At 54.6% G+C, this 14,129-nt stretch overlaps 4 protein-coding genes across 4 annotated transcripts; 2 read left to right on the forward strand and 2 right to left on the reverse strand.

Moving 5' to 3' along the window:
• Window positions 1-901: 901 nt before the first annotated feature.
• Window positions 902-3,358, forward strand: PG994_004397 (aconitate hydratase 2; the record flags this gene model as incomplete). The annotated part of the gene is made up of 4 exons (XM_066855806.1): window positions 902-946; window positions 1,011-1,133; window positions 1,191-1,967; window positions 2,006-3,358. The coding sequence occupies 4 exons, from the start codon at window positions 902-904 to the stop codon at window positions 3,356-3,358; spliced, it is 2,298 nt and encodes a 765-aa protein (XP_066717973.1).
• A 283-nt stretch (window positions 3,359-3,641) lies between these two features.
• Window positions 3,642-3,952, reverse strand: PG994_004398 (uncharacterized protein; the record flags this gene model as incomplete). Its single annotated transcript, XM_066855807.1, has 2 exons — window positions 3,642-3,717; window positions 3,804-3,952. The coding sequence occupies 2 exons, from the start codon at window positions 3,950-3,952 to the stop codon at window positions 3,642-3,644; spliced, it is 225 nt and encodes a 74-aa protein (XP_066717974.1).
• A 5,532-nt stretch (window positions 3,953-9,484) lies between these two features.
• On the forward strand, window positions 9,485-10,510 carry PG994_004399 (uncharacterized protein; the record flags this gene model as incomplete). The annotated part of the gene is made up of 1 exon (XM_066855808.1): window positions 9,485-10,510. The coding sequence occupies one exon, from the start codon at window positions 9,485-9,487 to the stop codon at window positions 10,508-10,510; it is 1,026 nt and encodes a 341-aa protein (XP_066717975.1).
• Window positions 10,511-11,542: 1,032 nt separating this feature from the next.
• On the reverse strand, window positions 11,543-13,015 carry PG994_004400 (monooxygenase; the record flags this gene model as incomplete). Its single annotated transcript, XM_066855809.1, has 1 exon — window positions 11,543-13,015. The coding sequence occupies one exon, from the start codon at window positions 13,013-13,015 to the stop codon at window positions 11,543-11,545; it is 1,473 nt and encodes a 490-aa protein (XP_066717976.1).
• Window positions 13,016-14,129: the final 1,114 nt, after the last annotated feature.

Here is a 14,129-nt window from a genome sequence, read left to right on the forward strand (position 1 = left end):
TGATATACGCTTCCCCAGCCTGCCCATGCTGCCAGCAAAGGGAGATAGTCGAGGTAACTATTGATAACTTACCCTTATTCCGCAGCGATTAAGTCGTGGAATTTCCCGTGTGTAGCAGGGAACACTTCCAAGATATATTGTCCGCAAATGAAGGCTATTCACACGGTGAATGGTAGAACAACTCGCGGGGGGTGTCGGAGAGGATATCTGCAAGACACATTCAAAGGCTTGGTGCACCGTTTAGAGGAGCTCTAACATTGAATTAATAGATTCCGATAGCTCGGAGCTGCTGCTTTTATCAATGCCTGCTGATGTGAGATATAATATCGCGATTAGAATGGGCAGTGAGAAACCCACAGCAAGTGTCTACCCATGCGAACGCGAGTCCATCTTGCCTGGCCTGGTCGCACCATCGCTTTATCTTGACATAGCCGCTTTTCTCCTGGGGAGGAGACCCTCGCATCTCCTCGAAGGTCACCTCTTGGCCCTCAATCCATCTGTGAGAAAGTATCGCATACTCGGGGATGTTCTGGCCCGAACTCCTGCAGTTGTAAGGTTGACGTGTTGATGAGCCTCATCTCATATTGGTGGATCGGGCGTTGCGACATGAAGCTGACGGTTACAAGTGGAACCCAGTCTGGTCCTTACCTATGTATGCAGTTGAGTTGGTGTCGGTGGGCTGCTGGTACGTGCGCCTGGCGCCTGCTTGCTTTCCCCAGAACCAGGTCCTTTGCTTCAGGCCGGCATCGGCCCAAACTTTAGCGAAAGCGCGCAAAATGGCCAATCAGAGTAGCGGCAATAGCAAGCCTGAAATTTCCTTTGCCAGGCGACATCGTGATAAACCATAACGTTTTGTCACCTGTACCGCTGTTCCCGATTTCCGGCAGAGCCAATTGGGAAGATGAGGGCTGTCGAGCTTGCGTGCCGCCGTGGCACGGCTTTCAATGTACGTTTGGCGCGCAAACAAACTTTCCGTCCTGTCGGCACCTACTGACTGATCGCACGAGCAGCGCCTAGCCACGAGAACCCGAATTGCGGGCACCCGATCCTTCGCAACGCCGTCTTTCGACAGCACGAACCCCCGCATACCACCCTACTCCAAGCTCCTCAAGAACTATGAGAAGGTCCGCGAGGTCTTGGGCGGGGCACCGCCCTGACCCTGGCCGAAAAGATCCTGTACTCGCACCTAGAGCAACGTCGAGGAGTCTCTGACGATCAACACCAATGGCGGGCGCAACATTCGCGGCAGCGCGAACCTCAAGCTCAAGCCCGACCGAGTCGCTATGCAGGATGCCTCCGCCCAGATGGCCCTGCTCCAATTCATGACCTGCAACCTCCCTTCGACCGCGATCCCCGCGAGCATACACTGCGACCACTTGATTGTTGGCGAGCGCGGTGCCAAGGAAGATCTCGAGTCTGGTATTCAGATGAACCAGGAGGTTTTTGACTTCCTCGAGTCTGCAGCCAAGAAATATGGTATCGAGTTCTGGCCCCCGGGAGCCGGCATTATCCACCAGAGCGTCCTGGAGAACTACGGTGCGCCCGGCCTGATGATGCTTGGCACTGACAGCCACACGCCAAACTGTGGAGGTCTTTCAACAATTGCAATCGGTGTTGGTGGTGCTGATGCGGTGGAGGCGCTCGTCGGTGCACCATGGGAACTGAAGGCTCCTCGCGTTCTCGGCGTTGAGCTGAAGGGTCAACTCAGCGGCTGGGCATCGCCCAAGGATATCATCCTGAATCTGGCTGGACAGCTTACTGTCCGTGGTGGTACAGGCTTCATCGTTGAGTACTTCGGGCCAGGCGTTGAGAGTCTTAGCTGCACTGGTATGGCGACCGTCTGCAACATGGGTGCCGAGGTTGGCGCTACCACGTCGATCTTCCCCTTCAGCCCTGCGCATTTGAGATACCTGGAAGCGACGCACCGTCACGATGTCGCCGCGGAAGCCAAGAAGTTCTCGGATATTGTCAATTGAGAGCTGACGACGGCGCAAAATATGACGAGGTGATCACCATCGATCTGTCATCTCTCGAGCCTCACATCAACGGTCCTTTCACTCCCGATCTGTCAACCCCCCTGTCGCAATTCAAGGAAACAGTGCAGGAGCAGAAGTGGCCTGAGAAGCTGTCTGCTGGACTCATTGGCAGCTGCACAAACAGCTCTTACGAGGATATGACCCGTGTAGAGAGTATGGTGCGGGAAGCCCTGGAAGCAGGGCTGAAGCCATCGTCGGATTTCTACATTACGCCGGGCAGCGACCAAATTCGTGAGACATTAGCTCGTGATGGTCCCCTCGAGACTTTCAAGGAGGCAGGAGGTACTGTTCTGTCCAATGCATGCGGCCCTTGCATTGGTCAATGGAAGCGCCAGGATGGTGTCGAGAAGGGCACGCCGAATGCTATTCTTACCTCCTACAACCGAAATTTCCGTGGCCGAAATGACGGAAACCCCGATACGATGAACTTCTTGGCGTCACCGGAGATCGTCACGGCCATGTCATTCGCTGGCTCCACCACATTCAACCCTGTTACCGACAGTATCTCCACCCCGTCCGGCAAGGAATTCCGTTTCTCGCCTCCCTCCGGCTCAGAGATCCCCACCAAACCGTTCGAGTCTGCGCGCCCTGAGTTCCAGGCTGTTATCCAGCCTCCTAACGTGTCGGTCAACATTGCAATTTCGCCTAGCTCGGAGCGCCTCGCGCTACTTGAGCCTTTTGAGCCATTCCCCAACTCGGACCTGTCTGGTCTTCGCGTCCTAGTCAAGATTACCGGCAAGTGCACGACGGACACCATCTCTGCCGCTGGCCCTTGGCTCAAGTACAAGGGTCACCTGCCCAACATCAGCACCAACACTCTCAACACCGCCACCAACGCCGAGACCGATGAAGTCAATGCTGCCTATGACCTTGATGGCTCCAAGCATACCATCCCAGAGCTTGGACAGCGTTGGAAGGAGGCCCAGCAACCATGGCTCGTCGTTGCCGAGCACAACTACGGAGAAGGATCCGCTCGTGAACATGCGGCTCTGCAGCCGCGCTACCTCGGCGCGCGCATCGTTCTCTGCAAGTCGTTCGCCCGTATCCACGAGACCAACCTCAAGAAGCAGGGTGTCGTGCCCCTGACGTTTGCCAACGAGGCCGACTATGACAAGATCGGTGCCAGTGATGAAGTTGCCACTGAGGGCTTGTATGATATGCTGCGCAACGGTGGTAAGGGCGAGGTGAGCCTCCAGGTCAAGAAGCACAAGTCAGGCGAGGAGGTCGTCATCAAGACGAAGCATGCAATCAGCGAGGACCAGGCCGGGTTCATTCTGGCTGGTAGCGCTCTGAACTTGCTGAGTAAAGGTGCTTCTGTATAAGTTTTTTGTCACAAAAGAGTAAAAAATGCGGATCAATCTGTTAGTTGGGATCCCTTGTATATACCAATAGTTATCACGGGCTATTCTGCACAAAGTATAGGGGAAATCAAAAAGTAGAATCATGTACAAAGAATTTCAGGTTTATTTTTATGCAAAATGGCGATCCTGATCCGTTTCTAAAAAGGATGATCTGCCTCCAACGCCTCTATCCCTTCCTCCCTAAAGTGTATATACAAAGAAGCATGGCCATGATATCGTGTCGTGAAAGTGGTTGGTAGACGGTCTATGAAGACACGGTGTCTACCACCTTGGCCGCGGCGAGCGGCCAGCCTAGAACGAGTGCAAGACCGGGGACGTAGCTATAAAGAGGAATAGTCTTGGTCAGTACAGGGGCTTATGGATAATGGATGAGTAGGTATAAGGCGCGGTGACTGGGGATACATACACAATACCCGTACGTCGTGCCTGCTGGAAAAGGCGACCATAGTCAGCCGGAGCGGACTTGCTGCTGCTGAAAGCCCGGCGAGCGGCAGTTTGGGTGGAAGCGAAGCGGGCAGCGGCCCGGGTGGCTTGACGGAAGATTTGGGAGTTCATCTTGGATATGAGTTTGGTGGTTTGGGTGTTTGTGTGGTTGGATGAGTGACTCAAGGTCGTTGTGTGTGTGTGTGAGAGAGAGAGAGAGAGAGAGATGGACTCGGTGTAGAAAGGTGGGTGAGTATGTAAGCCAAGAGGTAGTGTGTGAAGATCTGAGATGATGCTGGTGGTGAGCAAGGTGTAAGAGGACGGGATCACGAGCGAGTTCGGTAGTTTATATATGGCCAAAAATATAAAACTCTGTCTTGTTCTGCAACTATCCCTTTTGGCACATGCCAGGCTTGCATTGCATTTGCAAGGCCGTCATTTCCATCTGGGGGCGGAGGAGGAGGCAGGACCCGAGATCCTGGCTCCTTCCGAGATATTGCGTCCCGTCCCGGCCAGTTGGCCCTGCAGGAGACGCCGCATAAGGGAAAAACAGGGGAAGGGCATCGTCATTTCCCGAAAAGGAACCCTGGGGGCCCAGCAAAAAGTCATCACGAGTGCATCTTAATTCTGGAATCCGGAGAGAATCCTTTCTCGTTTGACGGGTGAAATCGTCATGGTGCTGTGTTTGTTGCGGCGGGTGGTGCGATGTTGAGGTCGCGGTGGTGTGATGTGGTGCGATGCAGCATTGAGTCCCGACAAAAACCTTGGCTGCGCTGGATGGCAACCTCCGGACTTTTGTCGCGCTTGCAATTGGGGCCACCACCCCCTTGATTGGAGAATGCGCGCTTACTACTACCATTGCTGTGCTGCGCCGGACCGGCGTGGGGCATGGAAACTTCTTTTTTTAACCCTTGGAAGGCATTGGGAATGACTGCGTTTTCGAGGGGGGTCACATTAACCAAGTGGCAGGTGATCAAGAGCAACGTTCGATTATTTGAGGCTGAGAGCATCTAGATGCTACCCGTTAATACCCAGCTAATGCTCAGGTAAGGCTCTGATAAGCAAAAGTCAACCTTTCGTATCCAATGGATGGATGCTGTTGGCTTCCCATGGTTGCGTTCGGTTCCTTCCCACATATGCCGAGCCAGATTGATCCAAATACTGACCAGATTCATCAATTGATTGACCGCAACCAGCAACCCCTACTTTTATTAATCAATTTCCATGAAGTGCCTGCCTGGCCTGGCCTGACCGCTGAAATAAGAGGGCGCCTATACATAGTCACTTTTCCCCTCAACCAGCATTGACGACTTGTCGGTCTGCTAGTGCGACCGAATTGATCTCAATGCGTTCTCGGGGAAGCGCGTTCCAGAAAGGTGACGCAAGGTGACTCATTCGCGCCTTACCTTCTTTTGATAATACGATAGGAGCCGGCGGCATCTGCCCTACTCTTCCTTACTCCATGCACTACACCAGATCCCATCATTCTTGTGGTTTTGGTCCCAATTGGACTATATTATGCTAAATACAGGTCGCTCTTATATAAGAGCAGAGCAGAGCAATGTTCAAAGATTCGATGCGCCCGCAAAGCTGCGGATGCAGCAGCAGCTCCTCCTACCTGGTAGGGAAGGGTCACAATGTCTTCTCTGATAGGGCAAGGCAAGGCCGCTGCTTGCATGTCTCCCAGTCAACGAAATGTTTATACTCTGGTAGGAAGGAGTCGTATAGCCTCTAAGTCCTTCCTGCCTTCTATACAATTTCGACTGATTGACTCGAGGCAATGATAGGCAAGGTCTCGCCCGCACGCACCTTCCAAACCGAGAAGGACTGGAACGGAACAACGTTTAGCCTGCCGAAGAAGGTGACGAGCGCTCGGGCCACATTCTCGCAAGTTGCTGCTGCTATTGTATTCTACCGTGACCTATCGCTCTTACGCGCCCAAGAACCTCCCAACTTGTTTTTGATTTTTCACGACGACTGCAGGGCCCCTTGACGGGTTTCCATCGGACTGGAGGGTTTTGCATCAAGGCGACGATCCGGCCATCCCATTCTCGCTTTCGCCGGGCCGTAATCGGTGCGGCGTGGACTGGGAGCTTCTCCAACTGCTGTGCTTTGCGACCTATCGAGTTGCCAAAGAGCGCGCGCCGGACGGAGGACACTCAAGCCAAGCTTGCCCCACCAACCACGCCCGTATGAACTTCAACGCTCTCCTATGATCGACACGTCACAGTACTACTGTTTCCGCCATTTCTGGAAGGCCGGGTAAGATCGTGCAGGATTTCCGGGCTTGGCTTTTTTTTAGTCTCTTCATGCTTTTCTCGTGATTCTTTGCACCGAGCTAGGTAAGTTTGGCCGTCTCTCCATTGAGCATTTCTTACAGTCATCATGTTCATTCCACCCGTCGATGATGAGCAACCTGGTAAAAGGTCGGACTGTTCTCAAGCCACTTCTGGTTTTGGAGCCTATATCCGCCGATCGTTACCAGCGCCGACCGTGAGGAAGGCGCACATCAACCCGTCTTGTCCGGTCTTGATAGATCGCAACATTGTTGTGCACCATATCACCAAGTCCACAAATAGGGTCAATGTATATGAATGTCAAGCTCGCCTTGACAGGGCCGCAATTTTGGAGCTTGGTGTCAGTATGCCTCTATAGGGCCAAGCCAAAGGCCGCAGCCGACAATTGAGCCTAGCTCAGCAAATGTGTCAGTGAGATGCGGCTTTCGAAGCCGCTGTGGTGAGCAGCATGACGTTACAATAAAAACTGAAAAGACCTGAGACGGGTGGATTGATTTCTACTTTGAACCAACACAGCCCCCCCGCCTTCCTCCCATCAACAACTACTATTCATCAGTTTTGGCTAACCATCGTCTCAGACATAACCCGCGCTTTGAGTACCTATATACGATTTAGTTTCTGTCGTCAATATACCGGTTTGCATCGCAAAATTATAGATCGTATACACAAAACCAATTTTGCCAGCCGGCTGCGCATGCATGAGTTCTCTATCGCCAGAGACCAAACAAGATAACGTATAGCCGCCCTGTCCTCGCCGATCCCACCCTATTCTCGCCGCCCTCAGACTTCACTCACTTCTCGCGCAAGCCCTTTCGTCGCAACAATCCAAACACGACTTTTTCATCCTGATATTCAGTCTCATGTTTGCTAACCTATTGAAATAGCCGGTTTTGGGAAGTGCATACTTTCGCAACGGGCATATCGAGTACAATGGTCCAGCAACATTCTGAGCCCAAGTTGACCGTAGACCTGCCCCAATGGTCCCGCGGACTTCGTCCTCGTCGGTTACGACAATGTCCAGATCTTCATCTGAATTGTCATCTGACCGTGGCTCCCCGGTGACTAGACCCGGCTCATCCGCCACTGGAAGTAGCGTCCACAACAACATGGGCCAGCAGTGTAGTGTAAATGGTTGCAATAAGTTGTGCTTTACTGGTGGCCCTCTTTGCCAGTTGCATGCAGGACACAAGACGGGCAGCACTCTCTTGTTAGGCCCGAGCCAGCTCAGATCTGCATCATCATCCTCCAACTCAGCTGCGCCAAATCACATTCAGACGAGAATGAAGGATTCCTATAAAAATCTAGGCCAGCCCAAGTCGAATGTTGCTCACGATACATTGGCCTCCCAAACGGAGCGCCAATCAGACGCGTCGGGGGCATCACCCCACTCGCAAAAACACGACAACCCTAGAAAGTTGCTAGATGCTAAGTTCTCAGCAAGGAAAACGGCGGGTAAACCAAAGCCGACACAGCCAATTTCCAATTCGGCTGCGGCAACTGAAGCCGAAATCGTGGTAGCCTCCTCGCCTGATCCTCCGATTCGAAACGAAGAAACTCATCGGGATGATGAATCGACTGGTCCGCCTCGAAAAAAGGCTCGAACAAGCCCAGCGGAAACCGAGACAAGCTTTTGTTCTACTTCGGGTCCAGGTGCGAGCGAGAAGCGTCAATCTCAGACGACAGCGGCCAAGCCGCCTTCGGACCAAGATGGCTTTCGCGTCGAGAGTCGGCGTAGAATTGGCGAGAACAAGAACTTCAACTTGCGCGCCCAGACTGAAAATCCTTCGCCTCCGGCAAAAGGAACTGTGGGTCGTGAAAATGCCCACACCAGGCCAAAGGATCTCCCACAACCAGTCGCGACGTCGAATGCGAGTATGAGGCCAAAAGCGCCAGAAATTAGAGAAGTATTCAAGATCCAGGCGAGGGGCGACGCGGAGTGCCTGAGTGCTTCACCAAGGCCAGTACAGCATATTCTCCCAGCTCCGGTCCCGACACTTGGGAAGCCTTCCCCACCTTCCGTCTTGGCCAGCAACAGCAAGTCGCCAAACCCACCGCCTGTTGCCAATACAGCCCGAGAAAACTCGAACCAAACAGCCAGTCGTGCCACTCAAAGTCCTTTAATTATCGCGCCGCAACCGCAATCTCGAAACCAAAACAAGTTCCTTAATCGAGAGACGTCCATTGGGCAGGGGCCGCAGAAGACGGGCGCACAGTCACAAAGTCACCTCTTCGGAAACCTATTTCATCGTCAAGATTCTCATTCACAGCCGCCGAGTCCATCAAACCTCGGTCGAGGCCTTCGCCGCTGCCGTCCGAAACAACTAATTTCAGCGGATTTGGTCTTCATCCGAATTGGAACGAACGCAGTACCGGACTGGGGCGATCGCAGTCTCCCAATCCCGGGGTCTTGCGTCGACAGCAGGATTCGAAGCCACGGACGCAGCCAGGCGGCAGCGCACAGGCCAATAATGTGCAGAGCAGTAATACCCAGTCAAATGGTGTCTTGCACACCACTGCAAAAGTCCCTGAGCCAACTCCGAGCTTGAATACGCAAACCACGGCAAACAATCACAGATTCAACCTAAAGCGACCAGGTGACGGCTTTCTGGATTTTAGCGGTCCGCCAAGGGAAAACCATCACAATGTCACTCCCCAGCAAGCAGCAGTCCAAAGGGCTCTCACTTTGTCAGCCGCTCTTTCTTCCAATGGGGAGATTTCTAAGAAGTGCAGCTCATCATCACCTCAGCTACATCCAGCTGCAGTGGCGACTACTAGTAATGGTCCACGTGCTCCTGTTGCCCCTATGGTCCAGGGGCAAAATGGACACAAAACACGTTTTGAGCCACTGGAAATCATCAGCATAGATTCAAGTAGCGATGATGACTCGTTAATGAGACAAACGGGCCCTGCCCGCCCAACCCCGCCACAGCCGTCTTCGACAGAGCAGGCGCAGCAGGAAAAGCAGAAACAGCAGGCACAACATGAGAAACCGACGATTCCAAACGGTCCAGCTGTAGGAAGCCAGACATCCACGAAGATAGCCACGAATGGAGTCGCAGCCTCGGTTGTTTCTGGTGATAAGACATCAGACTCGGGCCGGCCTATGCCAGAACGCCGAGAGCCTGCTATTTGGTTGGAGATTGCTGCAAGACACCCTGGAGATACGACCTCGGATTCCGCTAGGCCGTTTATAAACCGTCAAACCCCATCCCCAGCGCCGCAGCACCAAACCAAGCACAGCTCAACCCTCGGAGACGTGCGGCATCGTTTCGAGGCAGCCCGAGAGTTTAAAAGCAGATCTGGCAGTAAGACCTCGGACTCGGGCCGGTCATCAGTAGATCACCAGAAACCTGCCACTGGCCCGAAAATGGTCGCAAATGGGCTTGGCGGTAAGGCTTCAGATACGGACAAGCCACTAATGGCCCAGCGTGAGACTGCTGCAGTTGCAGATTTGGACGAGAACGTGTCTGTTGATAAGAGCTCCGACTCGGATCGGCCAATAATGGACCGCCGGCGAGCTGCGGCGGCTTCGCAATCAACTACAACCCCAATTGACGATGAACACTTGGACTCCGGTCGACCAGTAGCTGGCCCGGTTCGAGGTCCAAAAGTCGCGCCTGCCCCGGCTCCGGCTCCGGCTCCTGCCATCAGCGAGCCGGCTGCGGCGAATACGTCTGGTGATAAGACCTCAGACTCACATCGACCGCTGCTTACCCCGGACCGACGCTGGAAGAACCTCACCTCCCAGAGATGGCAGCAGCTCCCGCCCGTAGAGCGGCACAAAATCCTACTAGACATGCACGATGTGGACGAGTTTGACTCGGTCATCTACTCGAAAGCTAACGAGTCCAGTCAGCCGAAATCGGTGTTCTACGACATCCCTTCGTACGCTCTACGAGCGACTGCTTCTTCCCGGCCTTTGCTAAAGGCTTCTGCCCACTTCAATCCGTGGACGCACTGGACCCATGCCAGGACCCCCGAGTGGCATGCGCAAAAGCAAGAGGAGATTAAAGCCCGGGGAAATCGAAAGGATCCTAAGAATTTCGGCCAGGTTGCCAAACGCTTAGCTGAAGGCAAGGCGATGCGGGGGCATCTCCCCTCGTACAGGAAGCAGGAGCTGCCGGACCGGGTCAAGACGAACCCGTCTTGGATGGCGGCCTTGGCTGAGCTAGACAATCTCCGGGAGGCGTACCATGCGGACCAGCGTACGAAGGCGCAACAGCGCAAAAAGGGTGGCAAAGGGAAAGGCAAAGCTCGGCTCTTGGATGACGATGGGGATGTCGATATGGGCAGTCCGAGAAGCGGTGGTGGCAGTGGTAGTGGCGAAGACCCTGTACAGAAGCGTCCGACCGAGTTTGTACTACACAGGGGTGATTGGACGGTGGCCGAATGATGGCCGAGGGTGCCCTGTCGAATGCACAAGCGAGAACTGAAGGAGTACTTCGGAATAGCTGAGAAGGTTCTGGGGCAACAAGGGATCAATTTTTACTGTACCTTTCGAGACGAAGGAACGCCCTTTCCTGGGGGATCTATAAAGTCTCGGGCGAGGCGTGAAGGAGAGGAGAAGCGAGAGTTTGGCCCCTTCATGAGCTGAGGGATTGGATGAGCGTGTTGATTATAGCTCTCTGTGCATTTCTTGGCATTTGCAGTAGACCGGCGTTTTCTTTCTTGCAGGGAAGCGCGCAATTGCAGGAATATATACTTTATACTATTTATTACTTGTTCTAAACTTCGGTTCCTGGCCGGGTTGTCTTGCGCGTGATGTGTTGCGAGGGCAAGATGTGCGTGATGAGGACTTTGGGTACTTTGCTTCTTGTCGTTCGATGTGATAAAGCCACCTTGACCTAGGTTAGCACAGTAAATCATATAGAAATTTGACTATACGAGTACATCAGTATAGTAAGGCTCTGCTACCTAGATCTGAGCAGAATACCTAGTCAGGAGCCACATCTACTAGAATGAGAAGTTTAATATTAGTTGGTTCATGTGATCCGGGCAGCTATTAGATCTAGAGAAACGCTAAGAATGGGGAAAAGCCTCACAATGCATACCCCGTTTAACTTAACATAACCGTTTTGGGAGGGGGGGGCGGAAGAACGACCTCAGCACAAACTGTTGAATGGGCTCTCGTACGTACGGTGGTTCCGGTTTTAATCGGGGTTCAATCGTTCTTATTCTGTTGTTCATGTCTATCTTCAGTACGAGCTGCGAGGGGTATCGTATGCCCCTCTTGATGAAACAGGAAAGGGGTTCGTGCGCGTAGGCACGTGGCACCCCTTTTAGAGTAATATGGAAAACCTTAGTTCCTGCTGTTCCAACACAAACAACGAGACTATGCAGTCAGCACTACAAACATCTCATCTACAAAGTATGTATATGCATCAATTATAGTATAACTCTAACAACACCCCGAACCATCTACCATCTATCTACCCACCTGCTCTAAAACCGGCTGCTGCTGCACAGCCCCTCCCTGCTGCTGTTGCTGCGCCTCGTACTCCATAAACCCGAACCGCGCCCCCTCGGGCACGTGCAGCTTCCGCGCCTCGACAACGTCGACCTCGGCCACCGCGTCGGCGGTGCGGTCGTACCACGCCTCGGCGTAGCGCTCGGCGTCGAAGTTGAGCAGCCAGGGCTCGCGCCGCAGCCGCAGGCTCTGCGGGTCTTTCCGGGCGGCCGCGAAGTCGGCCTTGTGCCAGATGTCGCGCGTCTGCGTGCCCGTCTTCTGGGCGCTCTTGACGCGCTCGTAGCGCAGGGCCTCGAAGGTGGCGACGGCCTCCTTGACGGCTGCGCCGCGCGTGTCTTGGGACGTGGTGTCGCCGTTAGTTTTCTGGGATGCAGCACGTTTGCAGGCGCGGCGGAGACAGACGGCGATGGTGGCGCCGTCCTCCATGGACTGGCTGGCGCCTTGGATGCTGGTGGGCAGGAAGGGGTGGGCGGCGTCGCCGATGAGGGCGATGCGGCGCCGCGGGGAGATCCATTTTTCGAGGGGGTCGCGGAAGACGAGCTTCCAGTCGACGAGGGGCTCGGGGGTCTTGTCGAGGATCTTCTGGATCGTGGGCTCCCAGCCCTCCAGCACCTTGCGCGCGTCGGCCAGGGGCGCCTCGAGCTGCCACGACTCCTCGATGTCCCCGGTGTCGCGGTGCGTGCAGACCCACGAGATGTCCTGCCCGTCCTTGAGGATGGCGAGGATGAAGTGGATGTCGGGCGCGAGCCAGGCGATGTGCTTGTCGCCGCCCTCGACCAGCCAGCGCAGGTCCGGGTCCGTCGCGATCGTGTCCTTGGTCTCGAACCAGGTCCGGTACACGGCGTAGCCCGACGGCTTGGGCCGGTCCTCGTAACCCAGCACCGTGGTGCGACCCTTGGACCGCACGCCCTCGGCCGCGATCACGACGTCGGCCGTGATCCGCTCGCCGGACTCGAGCACCACCCCGGCGCCCTCCTCGGTCTCAAAGTAGTCCGCCACCCCGGCGCCGAGCCGGACGTCGATGCCGAGGTCCTCGACGGCGTGCCGGAAGACGATGGTGTGGTACTCGCCGCGGTGCCCGTCGTAGCGGTTACCCCAGCTGTTCTGCTCGTCGGTCCAGGTCTGCTGCAGCAGCGTCTCGCCCGTGGTGGAGGCGCGGATGCCGAAGCCGTCGCGGGGGCGGAGGGTGATGGGCTCCATCTGCTCGGCCACGCCGGGCCAGCGCTCGAAGATGCGCGAGCTGTTGGACGCGAAGCTGATTATGTCGCCCAGCGGCTTGATGGCGCGGAACTTTTCGATTACAATGGGCTTCAGGCCATGGCGGTGGCACTCGATGGCGGCGGTCAGGCCTGCGAAGCCGGCGCCTACTATTAGGACCGTGAGGGGTATGGGTGATGGTTGCGGTGGCGTATAGGGAGTTTTGGACGCCATGTTGACAACTCCCGGCTAGGGCGAGGCGACGTTATGAGGTTCAACGTATGAGTGCAGTAGCTACGAATATTGAAGTTCCCCGAATGTGTGGGGCCGGATCTGAGTACAGGTTAATCTTCGTGGTCGCTGAGAGATATGTTGTTTTCATTGTCAAAGACCGTTCAATAAACAGGCGACACCTTAGGGTTAATATATGCGAGATCTAAATCAACAATACCCACTACAACGGTATAGGGTTGAGCTCTGGAGTGGGCCAAGATGACTCGTGTAAGTGAAGGATTTGGGGGTTCCAGAAGCTATGGTTAGTTGGTGTGTCTCACCCTACCAGAATTTCCCCGCACTCCAATCCACGGGAGTTATTTTACACCCGTGTTATGGAGTGCGATCGTCGAGAGCCACGAGCATGACGGAGGTGTTTGAGCTTGTGCTGCTTTGTAAGATCATGATAATGCGGGGGGGGCTGTGTCAAGTGGCTTGGAGACGCATTCCTTCGCGACCGAAATGTTGGTGCCGGTGCCCACTATCGTCACTGGTTGGCGTCGTAGACGATGCCGCGACGCTCGATAGCGCCTCGGCGGGGATTATACCCTTGCAGAGGTGCGTCTGTGGTGGAATAATCGCTGCAGCCTCTGGGCTGGGAACACCTTATCATTACCAGCCTGGATTGGACAAGCAATTGCAGGTGTGCAGATGCGTGGTTAGCTGGATTGGATGGGGTTGAACGTGTATCCGGGCCATGGACGGGCCCGGGCAATAATCGGCCCCGGTCGGGTATGCGCTTTGGTCACCGGGCCTGCCATCTGAAGCCAAGCAACGTGCTAACCTTAGATTTCAGGGCACTAGTCCAGTGACAAGGCCTGCTTGATATAGAGGATGCTTCCTGTCAGCCTGCTGTGTTCGTCTGAGAAGGGAGAAATATTGGTAGAGCAGTGTGTGATTTGAGCAGTCACATTTGCAAGAATATTCTCGTTGCGTTGTGTGAGTATTCTGGGATCATCAAGTTCGGACTGCATGGTCCTGAACCGAACAAAGTCCAAGCTGAGTTGTGTCAGCGGAGGAGCCTTGCTGCGATCCAAACAAGACATCGGAGCACGTGATGGTAGATGTTTCCAAG

This window comes from Apiospora phragmitis (genome assembly GCF_038363925.1).
Source record: "Apiospora phragmitis strain CBS 135458 chromosome Unknown utg000005l:1.0-4161743.0:1.0-4166827.0, whole genome shotgun sequence".
Classification (NCBI taxonomy): domain Eukaryota; kingdom Fungi; phylum Ascomycota; class Sordariomycetes; order Amphisphaeriales; family Apiosporaceae; genus Apiospora; species Apiospora phragmitis.